Source organism: Loxodonta africana, chromosome 24 (genome assembly GCF_030014295.1).
Source record: "Loxodonta africana isolate mLoxAfr1 chromosome 24, mLoxAfr1.hap2, whole genome shotgun sequence".
Classification (NCBI taxonomy): Eukaryota; Metazoa; Chordata; class Mammalia; order Proboscidea; family Elephantidae; genus Loxodonta; species Loxodonta africana.
The window spans coordinates 30,287,302-30,310,013 of NC_087365.1; the positions used below are offsets into that span (position 1 = coordinate 30,287,302).

A 22,712-nucleotide genomic window follows, 5' to 3' on the forward strand; every position below is an offset into this window, starting at 1 on the left:
GTAGAATCGCCCCATAGAACCACTGGTAGATTTGAACTGCCGACCTTTTGGTTAGCAGCCGTAGCTCTTAACAACTGAGCTACCAGGGTTTCATATACATACAGTATATACTATGAATCGAAGTAGACTCAACGGCAATGGGTTTGGGTTTTTTATGTCCTAAGCACTTTCCCAATAACTCTAACTTAAATACTGTTATTATCATCACCCCATTTGAGAGAGAAGGAAAGTAAAAGCAGTTAACACACCAGGTCAAGAGCCCGCACTCTACACCTCAGACCCGCCTAACGCGCGGGCCCGGCGCCGGGCTCTCCCTCCCCCTGTTCAGGGAGCGTGCGCGCTTGCCCCGACCGTCGCCGCCTGCCCCCGCGCAGGGAGCGTCACGTGCAGGCGCAGGGGCGGAGCCCGCGCGGGGACGCTAGCGCGCCTGCGCACCGCTGGTCGACGCAGCCAAACCCACCCCGGCGGCTCGGGGCAGCGCCCGCCGCGTCTCTCACGGCTCGGTCACCAGCCGGGGCTCGGGCCCGGGCCCGGGCCCCCGGGGCATGGCTCTCCGGAGTGCTCAGGGCGACGGGCCCGCCTCCAGCACCGGGGCCGGCGGCGCGGAGAAGGCAGGTACGGAAGCCGGCCGGGCGCCGAGGAGCGGCCTGCGGGGACGCCGTGTGGGCCAGGGGCGGCCGGCGGGGCCGGAGACAGCTGTGGGAGCAGTGGGCCTGAGGCCGGGCCGGTGTCGGAGGAGGCAGGGATCAGGAGGGCGGGGGAGGAGAAGAGGGCCTGGGGCTGGGGGACCAGGGGGAGGCTGAGGGGCCAGAGGAGCCGTGGCGACAGACTCGCGTCCCCAGTGGACAGGGCGGGCCGAGGCCCTGCGACCCTGTCTCGTTACATTTGGGAAGAAGCGGAGTCGGGTCTCCCTGCGAACTGAGACCAGGCCTCACCCCCTGGCCTGACTGTCCGGCCACGTCCGCAGACTTCTGGTGACGTCTCGCTCGCTGGAAGGCAGATTTCCCAAACTTCATTCATCTGTCAGCCTCTTGGTTTCCCTGTGACCTCTATTTTTAAAAATTAATTCACGTACCATAAAATTCGGCCTGTATTGTAAAGGGTGCAATTCAGTGATTGTTAGTACATTCGCAAGGTTGTGTAACCATCATCACTAGTTAGTATCTAATTCCAGAACGTTTTCATCACCCCAAAAAGAAACTTGGTGCTCATTAGCAGTCACTGCCCATTCCCCAGTCCCCCAGCCCCTGGCAACGATTAATCTACTTTCTCTCTCTATCGTGTGCCATCCATTTTAATATTAATTCTGTAAAAAGCTCTTCTGTCTCTTTTTTCCTTAGTTTATCCTAAGCAGTAGTTTTCATGAAGTCATGATTTCGTAGTGTACTATATTTTTTAATATGTCTTACATATGATAAATACATGACAATTAAGATTTTGAATACCCACCCCGTGTCAACAAAAATAATCTTTTATCTCTTGGGGAGGCATAAGGTAGCTTTTCTACTTCCTAGTCCTCTGATAAGTATTGCTCATAATAGAACCAACCACCTTTAAATGAAGCACCTGGTGTCACATCTGGGCTCATTTTCTGTTACTCCTTTTTGTCCTATTTTGATACTGGATGAAAGTGGAGCTGACTCCCCAGATAACATCTCTGGGCCCTTTAGCATCATAACCCTTTGCTGGTTGTTTGTGTGACATCCGGCCTCATAGCATAATAGTGCCCAAGAGGCAGGGATCTTGTGACCTGTTGCAGTGCAGCTATGCTTGGTCCTTCTAGGTTGCAAGACTTTACCCCCTGGTCCCTTTAATTTTGCTCCTCTGAACAGAAAGAATTTAGAAACGAAGTATTAAAAAAAAAAAAAGTAGTTTTTTTAAAATCAGATACTTCTTGGCAAAGTTACTAGAAGCCCTCCTTTGTAGAGTTTATGATCAGATTGATTTAGAATATTTTTCTCCATCGTTGGCCTAAAACAGTCTTTCTTGATGTGTGCTTACCTTTATGTTTCAGGTAGTTAATGAATCTCTGATAATTTGGGCACTATTTTGTAGAAACTTGTTAGTTGCTGATGAGTTGGCAGCAACTCATGGCGACCCCATGTAACAACAGAATGAAACATAGCCTGGTCCTGTGCCATCTTCAAGATCGTTGGTACGCTCAAGTCCATTGTTGTGGCCACTGTGTATCTTGAGTGCCTTCCAGTCTAAGGGGCTCATCTTCCAGCACTCTATTGGACGATATTTTGTTGAGATCCATAGAGTTTTCATTGTCTGATTTTCAGAAGTACATCACCAGGCCTGTCTTTCTCATCTAACTTCGTTTGGAAGCTCCAATGAAACCTGTTCACCAAGGGTGACCTTGCTGGTATTTGAAATACTAGTGACATGGCTTACAGTATCCTAGCAATACCTAAGCCACCACAGTATGACAACTTGACAGATCGGCGGTGGAGCAACCAATTAGAACCTCCAAAAATAGAGACTATTTTTTTTTTAATAGGAACCTTACCCAGGATAAGGATGAGGTTTTCCTCTCCCACTCCCTTTCTCCGGTACAGATATGAAGTTCAAGCATAAATTTTTAAGTTAATTTCCAGTGTCAGCATCAGGAGTTCAAGGGAGTGGGTTAGGGGGTGTTTGCCTAGAGGAATCGCTCCCTCTGCCTCTGACTGGCTCTTTCATTGTTTTGATTAAGGCTAGCATTGCTTAGAATTTAACTTCTGCTTAAAACTGTAACGCTTTCTGAAAATGCAAGTTTAAACCAAATAGTATGGAATTTTGTACTCTCACAGAAGATTCCGTTATTAAGTGTGTAGATAATTGATCTAAGTCACTAATTTTTTTTTTGGTGATAGGAAAACTTCTAGAGGAAGCATAGGTAGTGATCATCTTTACTCGTTGTCCTTCCCCTGTATGTTAAGTTCCCCAAGCCAGATGCTTTTGGAGATACCTGTTGCTCTGAGAAGCAGGAAGCTTTACTTTGGCTGTATAGCAGAGTTGTGGGAAATTGGAGTCAACAACTGGGGCGCAGCCATCTTTATCTGAACTATTAAGAACTGCTGCTTCAGTGTCCTTTATTTAAGCGATCACTTTAATTGTGATCAGGCCAAAGCAGTGCCTGTATCATTTTTTTTTTCCTTTGTTGAATGAATTACTTTTTATTCATCAGGGTATTTAAAGTAGAATCTTGTCTTTTACAATCAGCTGTGGGCCTGTCGTTTAATTCAGTCATTGTTATGGTATCCAAAACCTCTACTATGAAGGAATTTGGAAGGAATCAGCTTTGGAATATACCAAAACCCATTTCCATCGAGTCAATTCCGACTGGTAGCGACACTACGGAGCAGAGTAGAACTGCCCCATAGGGTTTCCAAGGAGCAGCTGGTTGATTCAGATGCTTAACCACTGTACCACCAGGGCTGCATATACAGTACAGTTCTCTGTTAAGTGGGGCAGGAAAGAAATTGGAGAAGAAAGAATTCAGGGGGATTTGAATTACTTATGTGCTACTTACAGATGGAATGTGGGATAAAAACATCCCAAGCCCAGATACAGTGGTCTCAAGTCCAGAAATATGTGTCCCTACCAAAATTCCATATCTAAAGCTTATTTTAAAATAAAATAGATAATAGGCATTAAATTTAGTCTTTTCCTGAGCATCCCAAGTATAGTTCTATGATTTTTTCTTTCTGAGATGAAGCGTATATATGCAAGTTCGTTGTTCAGTTGGAACTCTGCCTTCTTCCTCACGTGTAGTCTTAACAGTAGACCTTATCTCTCAGTGGTTTACACATCTCTAGTTCACCTGAGTTTTCTGGGTATGCGTCCCTTTTTATGTCACCTTGAAAGCCTACACATAAGATGCAATAAAATACTTGTGCGGTGGGATGGGAGATTGGTGCTCACGTAGAAGTGCCTTCTTTATTTCCTGTTAACATTTAGTCACTGGAATGCAGGGTCAAGGAAGATGGTATTGGGGCTTGAATGGACAGCCGCTAAAATCCACATTTGAGCAGCATCTCTGGGAAGCACCAGTAGCTTTAGAAACAGACCAAAGAGTCTGAAAGTCTGTTTAGAGTTCTGCAGTAAGCGTATTCTTAGCAGTAGTGTGGGGGAAAGAATGTCATTTACTATAGGCCAAAATTTTTCAGAGGGACAATAGCTATGCTAACCACTAATTCTATTCAGCACATATTTATTGAGTGCGCACAGAGTGGCAGAATGAGAAGATAGTCGTAAATTTTGAAATGCAAGATTAAAAATAAAAGTCTTAAGTGTTGGAGCTGTGGTTTTGGTTCAGAAGTAGTTAACGTGATGGCAGATTATTTGCCAAGACCTAATGGAAATCCAGCTGATTGCAAACAGTGTTCTTTTCCCCAAGATACAAGCAGCAGTTCCCCTTTCCCCCAGATTCACTATGACCCTGCTGAGTAGCTTGTTCAGAAAGGCAGATACAACATCTAAACGAACTGAGGAAGAATTTTTATACCCTTAGCAAATAGGCTAACAAAATTTTAGAATGCCAGTTTACATCAAGCAATATTCACTGTTACAATTTAAGTTCTCTTAATTTGTAACATGTAGAAAGTATAAAAAAGAATTTTTTTACAAATACTCTGGTAGGTTTTTCATTGTTAGGAATTCAATTCTTGCTTATATTTTGTCAGAGCCTATGTTGTTACAAAAAGAGTCTTCTCTGTTTCCTGAAAATGTGTGGCCTGCTCTTCCTAAGAATGGCCCTAAGGGCCAAAGTGAAATCCCTCCCTGGCTCCCCCTGAAGTACAGGGTAAAGCCTAGAATCTTCTACAAGCCTCATTTTCTGTAGTCTCCCCTCTCCCTTTACCTGACAGTAGCTTCACAGAATTTCTGTTTCCTGGACATGGTGTTTCTTTCAGGTGACAAGGGCTTTCCACATAATCATTCCTCTGCCTGGAATGTTCTCACCTTAACACACCCTTTTCCATGTGGCAAAATCTTCTTTAAGAAAGTGCCAGAATATAGTCTCAGTTAATCCTTTCTTTATTACCTCAGTAGTCATTCTTTCTTCTGGACTTTGATAATCCTTCATGATTCTGTTATATGTAATAACTGTGTCCCACCCACCTGTATGCTTCTCAAGGACTGGAGTGAGTCATATTCATCTCTTTATCCCTAGCACAGTGTTCAGTATAAGTAAACACTCATTAAATGATGTATTAATAAATGGATGAATGGGCTGATAGGCAGGTGGATGGATGGACAGATGAGTGGACTGATGGATAGATGGATGGACACAACTTAGCCAACGACTCGAAGCACCTTGTAAACAAACATTTGCCTAGTTATGTGCAGTGCTGACAGAGGGAATTGATACTTGATCTTTCATGATTTCTAGGTAGAGTAACCATTTAATTTAGCTTTCAGACTGGGACACTTTTGAGATTGTGGGGGTCGGGAGGGGTTTGTTATGAACAATTATTGCCAGAACTGTAGGCATAAACCCGGATTCTCTCAAACTGAAACAAATGGTGACCCTACTAGGTTATCAGGGAAAACAGCAACAGTCTAGCCACGAGGACAGGTTTACCTGGATGAAAAGGTACCTGTGTAAGTTATTTTCCTGTCTACACTTCTAGTTGCATGTGACTCCAAACCAGTTGGTGCCTCTCTTTATGTGGTTTATATGTCATGGTTCTCATAGGTAGGTAACCAGCGCTATTAGTGCCAATGTTCGTTTGTGTTAGTAATGTGCAGCTTCGTCACGTTGCCTCGGAATAGAAGTAACATTGCTGAGGAAAGCTGCTTAGTGTCTCTTCTAAAGCCTAACCTCCCTTCCAGCACTGTTGCCCACTGTACGTTAGCTTTAGTGCCTTGTACCTCATAATGCTATGTGAATATTTTTGAGTCTTTATTCTGTCAAATGAAAGGGTATCGTGTCCCTGTCTCCAAGCCTTTCTTCTGCTCTCTGTCCCTCCTCCAAGTCTAAGTCCTCCTCTTCCTTTTCGAGGCGCAGTCTTCTCAGGATAGCCAGGCCCATAGCATGCTCTTTGAGCGCTTGGCGTTTATTGTCTGCACACATATTACATGCAGTTGGGATGCACTGCCTGTGACGTTGCTTTGTGTTGTTTAATGTTTCTTATGTTTTTGTCCTATTTTCCCAGTGGTGCAGGTAAGCAGGTATAATCTAAATACAAGTATCATCCATTTAATAAAAGTAAGCCATTCCTAAAATTAGACATCCTGCATGAAAACTCACCAAGAGCCTATTACTTATAATTGTAAATAGAAAGATTGTAACATGACACACATCAACCACAAACCCCTAACGGATTTCCTGAAACGTGATTTAAACACAGTAAACTGCCTATATAAATGACAGGCTCCTACACAGATGTGAAACACTTAAGACATTGCTCCCTAATCACTGGTAATCAATACAGTTCTCAAGAAGCAGTTTTATTTGCAGTGTCACGACCCCTTTTACCACCAGCCACACTGGAGGCCTACGTAGCCTTTGACACTCTACTTTTCAGCGTGTCATCAGTTGTTTTGGCATGTCACTGGAGACTTTTTCTACATGTGGTTTTGTTAAAAACATGGTATTAAGTTTTAGTGATGTACATATTTTCTATATAAGCAATAGTGAAAGATTATTGTATTAAGAGGTGTATTAGGTCTGTATATTTGGGTATTAAAAAGGGAGAGGCACTATATTAGGAAAACACATTAACTGCTGGATGGGTCTAAATTTACTGAACATTTATTATAATTGTAACTCTTCGCCTGTTACTTATATATGCCTAGTGTTTTGCACATTTTATGCAAATTAAATATCTATAAATTGATTTTAAAAATCCGTTTTGTTTCAGAGTGAGGAAAACCAAACCAAACCCATTGCTGTCAAGTTGATTCCAACTTACGGCGACCCCATGTGTGGCAGAGTAGGACTGTGTGCTGTAGGGTTTTCTGTGGCTGAGGTTTTGGAAATAGATCACCAGGTGTGTCAGGGTACTTGAATCTCCAGACTTTCAGCTAGCAGCTGAGCACCTTAACTGTTTACATCCCCCAGGGACGTAGAGTTAGGCTAGTTAGTGTTCATTTAAAGAAGTCCATATTTCTTTTAAAGGGCACGAAGATATATTAAAGCTTTGATGTATTTTACCACCCACATTCATTCAAAGAATATATTTGTGCACCTTTTATGTGTTAAACATTGCCTGGGGCACTAGAAATATCATGATGAAAATTTTTTAAAAAGTTTCTGCGAACAGACACTATGCTAGTCACCCTTTTTGTCCTGAGTATCATGTGGTTGTAGTGTAGATCTGAAAGAATTTCTTTCACAACTAATGTGTTGGAGGTTTTTTTCTATGACAATATTATGAACTATTTTGTAATAATTTGTCAGAAACAACACTTGAAAAAATTACTTGTTACTTCTTATATTATCTTGTTGATTTCATTCATTCTTTAGATTTTATTTTGAAGCCCCAATTTGCCTCTGGCAGTCCCTGGGTAGTAAAAGCAGTTAACATGCTCAGCTGCTAACTGAAAGGTTGGAGGTTCGAGTCTACCCAGAGATGCCTTGGAAGAGAGGCCTGGCAATCTACTTCTGAAAAATTAGCCACTGAAAACCCAATGGAGCACAGTTGTACTCTGACACACATGGGGTTGCCATGAGTCAGCATCGACTTGACAGAAACTGGTAATGTTTTAATTCTAACTTACATAGAAAGAAGTCCTGGTGGTACAGCGTTGAAGCGCTCGTCTGCTAACTGAAAGGTTGGCAGTTAGAACCCACTTATTGGCTCCAAGGAAGAAGAGACCTGGCAATCTGCTTTCATAAAGATGACAGCCTAGGAAATCCTATGGGGCAGTTCTCCTCTGTCACATGGGGTCGCAGTGAGTCAAAATCCAGCTCAGTGGCACCTAACACCAAAACAATATACATTTTACATGGTGGAAAAGCACATACCAAAAACTGATTTAAATTTCTGGACATTTCAAATTATACATATCTAATGTTTTGCAGTCAAGCAGAAAGTGTAAGCAGGAATACTAAATAGGATTAAAAATAGAGGGACACCTAGTTGGGCTTTTTTCCACTCTGATAGTCAGTGACTACGAATTATAGATTTTCCACCTATAAACTTTGCCTTCCTCCTACTGCAAAGAGATGTTATGAGACTTAGCAAGGAATGATCAGAAATATTTAGGATTGCTCTACATCAGTAAATAAGTAATAGCAACAGGAATTTGGGGTCACGTAATTATCTGCCACCCCGTACGTTCTCACACCCCACTTCATCAATCCAGCATAAATTACATTATTCTTTGAAGGAAAAGGTGGGTTGCCTATATTTATTGTGCTAATACAGTGGCCTTTTTCTTAGACAGTGAGAATCAGGATAACATTTTGTTTCTATATCAGTCCATTTAAATTGTATTGATTTATTACCTATTTTAGAAGGATAAAGGATTTTAGTGTTTATTTAGCTTTAAATACGGTTCAGTATTGATGGGGCACTCATAGGAGACTAGCACTTGTAGTAAGTATTGATGAGAGGTACTGTATTTTTCACAAATAACATGCCCACATAAATGTGCCTACATATGTAATGCAGCTCACTTGTGAAAATAGCAACAGGAAGGTTGCACAGTTGGCAAAAAAACGCATAACGCGTTATTTGCGTAAAAGTACGGTAGTGGTCACCAGCTATCTAGATGCTACTCCTTCATTTTCCAGCCTCTGGCAGTTACGTTGATGTCATGTGATTGGGTTCTGACAAATGGAGATAAGTAGAAAAGTGTCCTGACAGGAGGATGTAAACTCTGAGGCTCAGAGAGGTGAAGTAGCCTGCCCAAGGTTATATAGCATATGAGTGGCAGAGCCAGGATTTGAACCAAGATCTGTTTAATTTTAACTCATCCTTTTTTTTTTTTTTTAACTACATCTTTCTGTTTTAAAAAATGCAGTTATCTCTGAGCTGTGCCCCCGATTTTGGTTCAGACCAATAGAAAAAGATGATCTTTTTAAAACAGGCTGTTTAAAATCTGTTTCATAATGAGCTTTCTCTGATGAGGTTCCGTGAACTGATCCTGAAGTTAATAGTGCATCTGGCTATGGGACTGTATGCAAACAGCTGGTTGCAGAGCTGTCTATCTGAAAGGAGACACCTCTGTACCTCAAACCAAATAAAGAGGTTGAGCCCTAAGCAGGAAATGTGCACATGCTGAGTCTGTGCCTAATCCCTTCCCCCCTTTGTTTTGCAGACTTTAACGCCAAGAGGAAAAAGAAAGTGGCGGAGATACACCAAGCTCTGAACAGTGACCCCACCGATGTGGCTGCCCTTAGACGCATGGCTATCAGCGAAGGAGGGCTGCTGACTGATGAGATCCGGCGGAAAGTGTGGCCTAAGCTCCTCAACATCAACACCAATGACCCACCTCCTCTATCAGGTAATGGCAGGGCACTGTGAGGGGAGCTGATCTAGGGGGCACAGAGAAAAGCATTCCAGGATCTTTGATTTTGATGCCTATTTCAAACCATGAGTAGATAAGTAAACCCAAAGCATTTTGGAATATGCTTAGGCCCGCTCTGATAAAAAGGTCAAACTGCTAAGTAAAGTCTTATTCAAAAATGGAATGGACTTTTACCAGGGATTAAAGTATTGACTAGATAGGGGAATTTGTTAAAAATACCTGTTCCACCCAAAAGAATAAAGAGTCAGCAGTCTCACTCGTAGGTATATACTCTAAAGAAATAAGAGCCATGACATGAATAGACGTATGCACACCCATATTCATTGCAGCATTATTAACAATAGCAAAAAGACGGAAACAACCTAAGTGCCCATCAACAAATGAATGGATTAACAAACTGTGGTATGTACACATAATGGAATACCGTGCGGCAATAAACAATAATGTATCTGTGAAATGTCTCACAACATGGATTAATTTGGAGGACATTTTGTTGAGCGAAATGAGTCAATCACAAAAGAACCAATATTATGTGAGACCACTATTACAAAGTAACAGCAAAAGGTTTACATGTAGAAAAAAGAAAAAAAATTCTTTGGTGGTTACCAGGGATGGAAGGGGGATGGAGGGAAAATTACCAAACAGATAGAAAACATGCATTAATACTGGTGAAGGGAAAGGCAGTACGCACTATGGGAAAAGTCAGCACGACATGACCAAGGCAAAGGAAGACACTGAGAGGAACACAAGAATAAAGGGCAGCTACGGTAATTACGATAACACAGACAATCCTACAACAATAGTATTAAACAATAATTTACAAATGGGTACATAGGTAGATAGATATGCCAGAAGGTGTGGGAGGATGTAAAGGAACACACCCACCGGCAGATACAGGCTTGGTCGTGCTTATTTCTACATATATGATTGTAGGTGATCATATATTAAGACAGACAATAGAACACACAAGGGGCACAGTTTGGTTTGGTGAGACATAACCAAACACCTCACGGGATGAAGCTCCTAGGCTCGAAGGCAAAGAACCATAGACTCGGGACATCTGTGTCAGTTGGCACAACAGAGTTTATAAAGACGATGTTCTGCATCATACCTTGGTGAGTGGTATCTGGGGTCTTAAAACCTTTGAGTGGACATCTAAGATACAACTGTTGGTCTCTTCCTGTCTGGAACAAAGGAGAGAGAAGAAAACCAAAGACTTAAGGGAGCAATTAGTCCAAAGGACTATTGGACCACATGAACCACAGCGTCCACAACCCTGAGATCAGAAGAACAAGATGGTACCTGGTTACTTCTACTTCCACTCTGACTGGGATCACAACAGAGGGCCCCAGATAGAGTAGGAAAAAAATTGTAGAAAAAAAATCAGATTCACAAAAAACACCAGATGTACTGGTCCGACAGACACTGGAGAAACTCCCGAGACTGTGCCCCTAAGACACCTTTCTGACCTGGAACTGAAGCCATTCCCGGAGACCACCTTCTAGCCAAAAAATAGACCAACCCAAAACCCATTGCCATCGAATCGATTCCAGCTCATAGTGACCCTATAAGCTTTCTGAGGCTGTAAATCTGTACGAAAGGAGAGTGCTACATCTTTCTCCCTCAGAGCTGCTGGTGGTTTCGAACTGCCAACCTTTCAGTTAGCAGTTGATCGCTTTAGCCATGGCACCATCAGGGCTCCTAAATAATAGACGAGTTCATGAAAGGAGCATGCTCCTTAGAACAATCAATTATATGAGATCAAAGGGCAATATTTGCCCAAAAGCAAAGACGAGAAGGCAAGGAGGGGTAGAAATCAGGACAAAAGGAAATGGGGAACCCAGAGCGGAAATGGGGAGGGTGCTGACACATTGTGGGTAATGAGACCAAGGCCATGAAACACTTCATGTACAGACTATTGAATGGGATTCTGATTTGCTCTGTAAACTTTCACCTAATACACAATTAAAAAAAAGAGAGAGAGAACCTACAGACGTGGAAAAAAATTTGCCTATGGCATATGCAACAAGGGTCTAATCTCTGAAATTTATAGAAAACTTTTTAACACCTCAACAACAAAAAGGCAAACAGTCCAATTAAAAAATAGCCAAAGGACATGAACAGACACTTCACCAGAGAGGACATTCAGGCAGCTAACAAACATGTAGAGATGCTTGTGATCATTAGAGAGATACAAATCAAAACTACGGTGAGATACCATCTCACCCCAGCAAGAATGGCACTGATCCAAAAATCAGAAAACATCAAATGCTGGTGAGGTTGTGGGGAGACTGGAATTTATACGCTGCTGGTAGGAATGTAAAATGGTACAACCATTATGGAAAACAGTATGGTGCTTCCTTAAAAAAGCTAGAAACAAATACCATACGATCCAACAATCCTGCTCTTAGGTATATATCCTAGAGATGTGAGAGCTGTGACGAGAATAGACATGTGCACACCCCTCTTTATTGCAGCATTATTCACAATAGCAAAAAGATGGAAACAAGCTAAAGGCCCATCAACAGATGATTGGATAAAAAACTGGTACATACACACAATGGAATACTACACAATGATCAAGAATGACAGATCTGCAAAACATCTCACAACATGGGTGAATCTGGAGGACATTATGCCGAGTGAATTAAGTCAACAAATGTTGTATGAGACCACTATTATAAAACAGTAAAAAAAAAAAAAAAAAAAAAAGGGTTTAGACAGAGAAAGTAATTTTCTTCGATGGTTACCACGGATGGAAAGAGGAGGACAAGAAAACCACCAACCAGACACTTTGGTGAAGGGAAAGGCAATACACAATAAGGGGGAAGTCAGCACAACATGACCAAGGCAGAGAAAGGCACTGAGAGATACTCAAGAATAAAAGGCAGCTATGCTAAATACTACAACGTATACAACCTTGCAACAACAGTAATAAACAATAATTTACCAGTGGATACATAGGCAGATATGTATGCTGGATAGGTATGGGAGGGCGTGGGAGCACACCCATGTACACATATAGACTGACATTGTGGCTGTTTCTGCATACGTACTCTTAGGTGCTGCATGTATAGTCGTACGTATAGTGGAGCGTACAGGGAGTACAGTCAGGGAGACTGAGACATAACCAAACACTTCATGGGGCTGAGTTACTGGGCTTGAAGGCTGGAACCGTAGTCACGGGGGACATCTAAGTAAATTGGCACAACATAGTTCATAAAGACAATGTTCTCCCATCCTGCTTTGGTGAGTAGCACCTACGGTCTTAAAAGCTTGCAAGCAGCCATCTAGCTATTGGTCTCTTCCTATCTGGAACAAAGAAGAGTAAAGGAAACCAAAGACTCAAGGAAGCAGTTAGTCCACAGGACTAGTGGACCACATGAACCACAGCCTCTGCCAGCCTGAGACCAAGAGAACTACATGGTGCCTGGCTACCACTACCTGCCACTCTGACCAGGATCACAATAGAGGGTCCCAGACAGAGCGGGAGACAAATGTAGAGCAAAATCCAAATTCATAAAAACGACCAGACTTGCTGATCTGTTAGAAACTGTGGCCCTTAGTTACCCTTCTAATTTTGATGTGAAGCCACTCCCTGAGATCACCTTGCAGCCAGGTAATAGACAGGCCTATAAAACAGTAACACCCGTGAGGAAAGTGCTCCTTGGGGCAATCAACTATACGAGACCAGAAGGGCAACATTAGCCCAAAAGTGAAGATAATAAGGCAGGAAGGGGCAGGAGAACCAGATGAATGAGCATGGGGAACTCAGTGGGAATGGGGACAGTGCTGACACATTGTGGGGGTCGCAACCAGTGTCATGGAGCACTTTGTGTATAAATCATAATTTGCTCTGTAAATTTGAACATAAAGCACAATGTTAAAAAAAAAAAAAACCCTAATCCAGTCTAGATTTGCTTCATTGGAGTAGATTGTAGGAACCTGTATTTTGACGAGCACGCTAGCTGATTCTGCTGCAGATTACATTTTGAGCAGCCCTGGGCCAGTGGGAGAGAGGATACCACTAAAGTTCTTTTAAAAAAAAAGAAAGTCCTTTTTAATTGGGTAATACTGCGATCCTTTTCAATTCTAAAACTCTGTAATCCTGTGAAAAGCTTGATTTTCAAGTTTGTTGTAGTAAAAGGGGTCCCTGAGAATACAGTGCAGAATACGAAGGAAATGCTGCACGACGAGAATCCCACTGCAGAATCCCACTGCGTTCATCCATTCGTCAAACATCCGTTGCCTTCCGGCTAGGTGTGGCAGAATGCCAGGTGCTGGAGATTCTTTCATCCATTTGGCAAATATTAGTTGAGCTCCTGTTGTGTGCCAGGCACTGGAGATGATTAAAACAGGGCCTTTTTTTCTGTTGCTAGAAGGCTCCTGTGTGTCATGGTGCAGCCGAGTAGGTGTTAAGTTGCCACTTGTTATTATTTTCGGAACTGGCTGCCTTGGAGCAGTCAGCTTTTTGTTGGAAGGAAAATCCGTTGCTGTATTCACACTCCAAAGCCTGAGATGATATTCTTCTATCAGAAACCGAATTTTTCATGTCCTTTTATAGGATGAAGTCTGTGCGGAGGAGTATGGCACAGGATCCTCTGATAGCTTTTACTGGGTTGTGAGGGAAACATACACTAGGTATGTAACAGCTAGAGCCTGCCTCCTTATTTCCACGCTGTGTTGGGCTTATCAGCCAGAACCAGTACTGTCTCCTTTTTGCATTGTCTTAGTCGTATTTTCAGGTCAAGAGAGAGATTAGGTTCACCCTGTGAGGTTTATCTTGGTACTTCTTTCTGAACAGTGCAATGCTCCCCAGACCCTACAGGTGTTCGAGTTTTCTCAGTGGTCTGTGGTTTCCACATCCGTGATCCTATTTGATGCTTATAGTAATGCAAGAGGTGCATATGGCAGGGAATGCCCCCATTTTACAGATATGGACATTGAAATTGATTTCCCCAGGGTTGCACAGCGGCAGCCTACACTGGGCTGCTGGTCTCCTGCCTTCTTCTCTGCTGCTTTTTCCACCTCATTGTACTCCCTCCTGGACAGTCTGTATTCCCTCCTCTTACGGTCATCATGACTTACGTGAAACAGCATATGTCATTTCTTGCTTCAGGAAAAGCTGAGATGGGTATCTAGCCGTTGGTGTCTTTCCAGAATGTTTTCCTCCTGATCTGGCTTTCCAGACATTCCCACAGTAACAAGTTCCTTTTCCTCCAATAGGGAAGGACCTACGGCAAATGAGCAAGGACTACCAACAAGTGCTGCTGGACGTCAGACGGTCTTTACGGCGGTTCCCTCCTGGTGAGAAGCTCTCTGGTCTTGCCACATTCTGAATAGGGGTTTCTGTCTCTCTCGTACTCCTTTCTTGTGTTGGTTCTTGCCAACTCTGGGGAGTTCACAGTGTGACCTAACATGCAGGCCCCTGCTTCCTTGGGACATTTAGCACTCCTAACCTACTGAGTCATCCCTTGGTTGACTCAGTAACTTTCAGTCCTCCACTGTGAAAGCCTGAGTCAAAAATAATTTCTCTTGGCCTACAGGTAGTAAGGGAAGAGTAGTTTTGGTTTTTTTTCTTCAGAACCACAGAAGGGACTTTGTGGGGATGGCTAGAGTGATCAGTCTGGCTTTAAAGGGCAGATTGGTTTAGAACTGGGCACTAACAAGAACTATTAATGCCTTCAATTGATTAGATTTATAGAGAGATCTTTTATATACATACGTTGGGACCTTGGACTTGAAGGGAGGCGAGCCCCTGCTTGTTTACAGAGTCTGTTCTTAAAATTGCCTCTCCATTCCCAGAAAGAAGACGAGTGACCACTCTCTCCATTTTCCCAGTGAATGAAACTGGGCAGCAGCCTCAGGTTTATGACTCTCTCTCTTCCTCTGGTAACTCTGCCTTTAGGACCATGAAGAGAGGAGAACTGCTAAAGGGAACAAGAGCATCTAAACTGACTGCTTCGCCCCTGAAACCGGGCTCTGGCTCAGAGTTTGTCTCTTAAAGGGCCCTGTTTCCTGCCTGTATCCTTGCTCTCTAGAGATGTTCTTGTGATTCCCACATAGCCAGTAGTTTGCCAGGCTGGTTTTGATAAAAGCATATGCCGTGGTCTGATCTTTTTTTCCAGTCCTGCTGGTTTTGGATGAGACGACACAGGACTTTTTTTTTTTTACACAGGACAGATGCCCCCCGTTTTTCTCCACAGGTAACCTTTTTTCCCTCTGAACCCTTTATTCGTCTTCTATTTATGTAATGGTTCATGTGCCCAGCTGCTAACTAAAAGGCTGGAGGTTCAAGTCCACCCAGGCACCTCAGAAGAAAGGCCCGGCGATCTACTTTCAAAAAATCAGCCATTGAAAACCATATGGAACACAGGTTTACTTTGACACACGTGGGGTGACCATGAGTCAGTCAACTCCCACAGCAACTGGTTTTTTTTTTTTTTTTTTTTTGGTTGGTTGGTTGGTTGTTTTGTTTTCATTTATGTAACATCAGTATATATTTTTTTTGTAGGCTGAGTTTTCTGTGTAGGTTTCATATTCCTTTCCCATTTATGTTCTCCTGGGCTTAGCTGACCACTCTACTGAAAATTCAAACAAGGTTTAAATTTTTTCTCACTACTTTAACTACCCATAGTACTTGGTTTATTTCATTTTCTTTTTATTTTATCTTTTAAAGTGTGTCTTTCTGAGAAGTAAATAAGGGTAAATACGGGCAAGAGGCAAGCTTTGCTCTCACCTTAAACCCTTGGTTAAGTTTACTCTAGGCCCTTGTATCAGCTGCGTTCTCTCAGAATATTAGTTTTACTGGCAGAACAGATGGTATGGGAAAGCCGTGCTTTGTGCCATCCTCATAAAGCAGTGAACAGGGCCATCGTGTGGCATTTCATGCTAAAAGCCAGATGAACTGAGAAGCCACACTGACCGCTGGCGGAACTAGCTCCATCCTCCAGAAGCTCCCGAGACAGGCTCCCGTTGCCAGCCACGTCTTTGCATCAGGGAGACCAGTACTTCCTGTGAGATGTGCTTTGGTTCAGAGGAGAACATGGCAGCTTGAAATTTATCTCACATAATTTCAGACCTACAGAAAAGTTGCAAAAATAGGACGAGGTATCCCCAGATACCTTTTCCCCGGATTTCCTCATATATTAGTGTTTTACATTTGCTTTGTAATTGCTTTCTCTTCCCCCTTCTCCATACACACACACACACGCGCGCGCGCGCGCGCGTGCGCATTGTTTTCTGAACCATTTAAGAATAAATTGCGTGGAAACAAGTGCCCATGAATGGATAGATCAGTAAAATGTGGTCCGTACACACAGAGGAACACTACTCAGCAATTAAGAAAAATCAGTTCACGAAACATCTTGGAACGTGACGAACCTGGAGGACGTTATGTTGAGTGAATAAGTCAGTCACAAAAGAACAATTACTGTGTGTGCTCACTTTCATGAACTGACACAAACAGGCAAGTATACAGAAGCTAATGTTTGTTGGTGGTTACCAGGAACAGGTAGGGGTGGATTCACGTGATATTTTTGGTGATGGAAAAGGTAACACTTAATGAGGGTGAAGTGTGCACAGCTTGATAAAGGTAAACGATGTCACTAAAATGTACACAAGGGAAAAGGACCTTTTGGTAATCGTTATGGCATGTATAATTTTGAAACAACAGCAACACCAAAAAATATATGTGCAGCCATATACGTATGTATGTAGACACCACATATGTTTATAGGTGTGTATACATATATATATGTAGGTATATGCCTATGTATGTGTACATGCGTCTGTGTGACTGTGCACATGTATTCATATACATAATAAAGCACAGAGGGGGCACAGTTACAGGTACTTCTTAGACATCAGCAAATACCTTGTGGGATTGGTTTCCTGGGTTTGAAAGTTTAAGACCATAGTCTTGTGGGATAGTACAGTTCGTAAAGTTTATGTTCTGCATCCTAGTTTGGTGAGCAGTGTCTGGGGTCTTAAAAGCTTGCAAGCAACCATGTAAGATAGAGCTATTGGTCTCTACCTGGCTGGAGCAAAAGAGAAAGAAGGAAACCAAAGACTCAGAGAAGAAACTAGTCTGTAGAACTAGTAGCCTACACAAACCAAGGCCTTATCGACCCTGAGACTAGAAGAATTAGATGATGCCTGACCACCGTCACTGACCATCCTCATCTGGGCCACAACAGACGGACCCTGACAGAACAGAAGGAAAATGGGGAACAGAACCTCAAATTTCTAAAAATAAAAAACAGACTTACTGGACCAGTTGAGACTGACGGACTCCCAAGACCATTGCCCTGAAATACTCTTTAAAACTGAACCTGTCCCCTGAGGTTACCTTCTGGCTAAATTAACAGATTGATTCACAAAGTAAAGAATATCACCTGTGAGTACTGTGCTCCTTTAAAAAATCATCTCTGTGAGACCAAATGGTCAACAATTGCTTTAAAGCAAAGACAGTAGATTGCAAACATGATAATACCCCTTTACCCCTAAAACACATTAGCGTGTATTTCCTGAAAACAAGGCTCTTTACTTAACCACAGTGCAGTTATCAAGATCAGTAACAATGTTGATATGATACTATATAGGTTTATTCAGATTTTAAAAATTTATACATTTTCCATTCAGTCGTCATATCTCTTTAGTCTCCTTTAATCTGAACAGTTTCTTCGTATTTTATGACATGACATTTTTGAAGAAAAACCAGTTGCCATCGAGTTGGTTTTGACTCATAGTGACCCCACGTTTGTTAGAGTAGTATCGTGCTCCATAGAGTTTTTAGTGACTGGTTTTTCAGAAGTCGATCTCCAGGCCTTTCTTCCAAGGTACCTCAGGGTGGACTTGGACCCCCAACCGTTCAGTTAGCAGCCAAGCATATTAACTGCACCACTCAGGAACTGCTTTTTGAAGAAAACAAAGAACAACCCATTGCTGTTGAGTTGATTCCAGCTCTTGGCAACCCCGTGTGTTACAGAGTAGAACCAACCGCTCCATAGGGTTTTCTTGGCTGTAATCTTTATGGAAGCAGATTGCCAGGTCTTTCTGCCTGTAGTGCTAGTGGGTGGGTTTGAACTGCCAACCTTTAGGTTAGTAAACCGTTTGTGTGACCTAGGGACTCACTGTTGATGAGTACAACCCAGTTATTTTGTAAAATTTCCCTCATTTTGGGGTTACCGGCAATTTCCTCTCTTTTGGTAGGAATTGCACTGAAGTGGGGCAGAGTTCCTTTCAGTGCATCAGATCAGGAGCCGCAGGCTGTCACATGGGCCCGCCACTGGCGGTATTCATTTCATCACTTGGTTAAGACGGTGTCTGCCAGGTTTCCCCACTGTAACATTGCTAGTCTGTGGCTCTTTCCAGTATACCAGGTGGTAGCAACAGGATGTGGATCTTGATGTCTGTTGCCAAATTGTAATTTATTATCTTTTATTGAACACTTCTGAAAATCCACTGCCGGCCTTATTCCTTGTTACTAGGCTGCTTGCCGTGTTCAAGTGCATCTCTTCTCATTCCTCTCCCAGGGATGCCAGATGAACAGAGAGAAGGGCTCCAGGAAGAGCTGATCGACATCATCCTCCTCATCTTGGAGCGGAACCCTCAGCTGCACTACTACCAAGGCTACCATGACATTGTGGTCACATTTCTGCTGGTGGTAGGCGAGAGGCTGGCAGCATCCCTGGTAGAAAAATTGTCTACCCACCACCTCAGGTACCAGCACAGGGGAATATGAGATGATGGGATTCACTCTTCAAGCTCCCCGGGGGATAACTCCTCAGCCCATTTCCTAGTCAGTTTTTTTGATGGCCTGAACCCTACTCCACCCCTCATTCCTGGTCTAATCTGTCTTTGATCTGACCAAGCTCTTTGAATTGTCTCCTGGTAGGGATTTCATGGATCCAACAATGGACAACACCAAGCATATATTAAACTATCTGATGCCCATCATTGACCAGGTGAACCCGGAGCTCCATGACTTCATGCAGAGGTATATATGTGTCTGCATTTATGTGCACATACACACCTTTAGCTATCTGTCAGTCCTTATTCCTTTCCCTGCAAGTCTAGTCCAATTTCATCATCCATTTATGGTGATTAGTGTTAAGTTTTTCCGAGTTGTCCTTTCCAGTTATCAGCTCTCTGGATAATTCAGTTCTTGTGCATAGTCTTTGAGCGCTTTTTGGGCACTGTGCTTTTTTGGGGATACGGGAGATGACACAACCATGCCCTTGAGGAGTCTACATCCAGCAGGGAGAAGTGGATAAGGTAGGTATGCCAAAGTAGACTCACAGGTTATTGCTTCAGAGAAGTACAAAGTCTTATGGGATCCAGAGGCAAGAATGACAAGGCCATCTGTGGGTGGTTTTATTCCCCAAGTACCCAGGGGAAGAAAATATTTCTTTGCAAATCTCATAGGATTTTCTTTCTCTTCTCTTTAGTTGGAAATGTGTCCTCAACCAATACTACTTTTTTTTTTTTTTTTAAATAATGGCTGTCTGAAGACATTCCAGTTTTCTCATGTTTACTGAAAATTAGTTGTGTTCTCAAGCCTGAGAATATGTACTTGTGCCCCTAAAAGGGATGTGATTTTCTCAGGAGGAAAATCATGGTACAGGCCTCTGAGAACAGCTACTGCCCGTCCTTGTAGTTGCTGTTTGTTGGCCATTAGGAGAGCACCCAGAGAGAAAAGGCAGCCAGGACCCTGCTGTGGTGTTAGTGTCACGATGACGGGTATGTTTTAAAGATGTTTTTCACGAGGAGAATATGATGAATTCGTAGGTGGCTGAATTTTTCAGAAAACATATTTCTCACATGCTTCCTTCTCACCAGTACTGAGGACAAAGAAGGCCCAGAGGAAGGGAAGGGGTGGCCCAGCAGGGGACCTAACATCTGGATTTCCTTTGATCGTAGTGCTGAGGTGGGGACCATCTTTGCCCTCAGCTGGCTCATCACCTGGTTTGGACACGTCCTGTCCGACTTCAGGCACGTTGTGCGGTTATACGACTTCTTCCTGGCCTGCCACCCTCTGATGCCCATTTACTTTGCAGCTGTGGTAGGTACGGCTGTGAGCCAGCAGTTGGGTTCACCGTCACTCATCCAACTTAGATCATTTCCCCTGAAGGAAACCTTGATGACGAGGTAAAGACGCCAAGGACAGATCTGGGAGTCTAGGCAGCATTGCCCAGGGTATCCCTAGACACCATTCTGCACAGTGTTCATAGGGCTGTCATGAAAACAAATGTTGTATGTGCAAATATGTTTGGGAAATGCTAATTAAACAAAGTTAAACCGATTTCTTTACTGCATTACGTTTCTGAACCTTTAAAATGCTAATGTGCGTTGTGAATTGTCAGCGTCCCTATTGACATCTCCTGGAACTGTGGGTTCTGCTGTTGAACACAATTTAGGGACACAGTCAGTAGTATAAACTGCCAACTCCATGTTTAGGAAAATAAGAGATCCGGTATTAAGTTAGAAAACTGAGGTGGCTTGTGGTAGAAGGTGGGGGTTCCGGTTATTAGAAGGACCTGAATCGGGGGTTGGGGACGGGGCCAGGGGAGCTCTTCGCTGCTCCCTTCAGCATGTGTGGACATGCAGCCCAGCGGCCCAAGGGGGGGATCTTTAAAGGGAATAAGAACCGTTCCTGCTACTGTTTGAACCGTTCCTTCTGTACTGCAGCTCTGGGGCTCTTCTAGCAATCCCTTTCCTTTTCTTTCCCCTCAAAGAATCTACTTCATTTCTCTCAAGGTTTCGAGGAGCACTGGTGCGCACAGGTGTGCCTGGAGGACTCGGGGTTTAATTTGGTCAGTGGAAGTTTCCCCCAGCTGGAAAGGCTAGCCCAGTAAGAAAGGCACTCAGAGTGTGCGTATTATTGCTTGGTAGATGGATACCAGAATTTGCTGAAAATTGGGAGTGAGCCCTGTCTGTGATCATTTTAAATTCGTCTCTAAGGAGAATGAAATCCATGTGGCCAAGCCCAGTGTGTCTGCCCCACTGATGCATGGCCTTGCTCTCCACAGATCGTGTTACATCGTGAGCAGGAAGTCCTGGACTGTGACTGTGACATGGCCTCGGTCCACCACCTGTTGTCCCAGATCCCTCAGGATCTGCCCTATGAAACACTGATCAGTAGAGCAGGAGACCTCTTCGTCCAGTTTCCCCCATCCGAGCTGGCCCGGGAGGCAGCTGCCCAGCAGCAGGCCGAGAGGTGAGCGGGACTGAGGCCCAGTGGAGCCAGGAGCACTTGTAAACGAGCAGAAGTGATGGAAGATTTGTGTCTGGGGAGGGTAAGAGGGTATTTCCGGAGATCTAAGCTTACGCCAGCAGGATCCCAGTTTAGACTGCCCTCTGAGCAGCCCTGACCTCCGCCTGTTCAGTTTCTCTTTGCTCCTTTGTTCACGCCATTTCCTTCTGTCTCCTTCCCGTGCAGAACCGCAGCCTCTACCTTCAAAGACTTTGAACTGGCGTCAGCCCAACAGAGGCCTGACATGGTGTTGCGGCAGCGGTTTCGGGGACTTCTGCGGCCTGAGGACCCAACAAAAGATGTCCTGACCAAACCAAGGACCAACCGCTTTGTGAAACTGGCAGTGATGGGGCTGACTGTGGCGCTTGGAGCAGCTGCTCTGGCTGTGGTGAAAAGTGCCCTGGAGTGGGCCCCTAAATTCCAACTGCAACTGTTTCCCTAAAAGGCAGAGAAGACACTTCCTACTTTGTTACATTAAGGTCTCACCCTTCCGTGGAAGGATTGGGAGGGGCTGGAATTTCCTTTATTAAAAAGGGTTCTCTCAAGGGTTTCCTATTCCTGCCACACTTGCCTGTCTCCGTGGTTTGCCTTTGCTTCAGAGGCCAACAGCAGAGCCTGGCTGACATTGAAGGCACTTGGGGGCCTGGGCGTAGAACTTTGACCCCCTCACAGTGGGTTTCTGAGTGGGCTCTTAGTTGCCTCCCCTGGGTTGGAGGAAATGGGTTTCTTTAGCTTCCAGCTGCTTTTGGAACTGGCTAGGCCTGGGCTGCCCTGGTTAAAGCCTCCTGGCTGCCCAGTAGTAAGTAACCTGGCCCACTGACTGCCCTCCTTGCAGCTAGCTCGCTGTGTTCTCTGCTTCATACGAACAAAGAAGGAAGGAGCTGCTGTTGTAGAATTCAGACCTTGGAATGAAAGCTAGAGGGCAAAGGAAGCTAGCCTGAGAACAAGACTGGCCCTCTTCAGAGTGGCACCATTAGCTGGTCAGAAATCA

General features: G+C 43.8%; 1 protein-coding gene across 1 annotated transcript; it reads left to right on the plus strand.

Moving 5' to 3' along the window:
* The first annotated feature begins 483 nt into the window (after nt 1-483).
* Nucleotides 484-22,287, plus strand: TBC1D20 (TBC1 domain family member 20). Its single transcript, XM_064275918.1, has 8 exons — nt 484-615; nt 9,256-9,441; nt 14,692-14,772; nt 19,002-19,188; nt 19,364-19,465; nt 20,389-20,530; nt 21,498-21,685; nt 21,908-22,287. The coding sequence occupies exons 1-8, from the start codon at nt 546-548 to the stop codon at nt 22,161-22,163; spliced, it is 1,212 nt and encodes a 403-aa protein (XP_064131988.1). The 5' UTR covers nt 484-545; the 3' UTR covers nt 22,164-22,287.
* The last annotated feature ends 425 nt before the right edge of the window (nt 22,288-22,712 follow it).

Coding starts and splice junctions, on each gene's coding strand:
- TBC1D20 (XM_064275918.1), top strand. CDS start 546: ATGGCTCTCCGGAGTGCTCAGGGCGACGGGCCCGCCTCCAGCACCGGG. Junction 14,773..19,001: donor TTTACGGCGGTTCCCTCCTG/GTGAGAAGCTCT, acceptor TTCCTCTCCCAG/GGATGCCAGATGAACAGAGA. Junction 19,189..19,363: donor TTGTCTACCCACCACCTCAG/GTACCAGCACAG, acceptor GTCTCCTGGTAG/GGATTTCATGGATCCAACAA.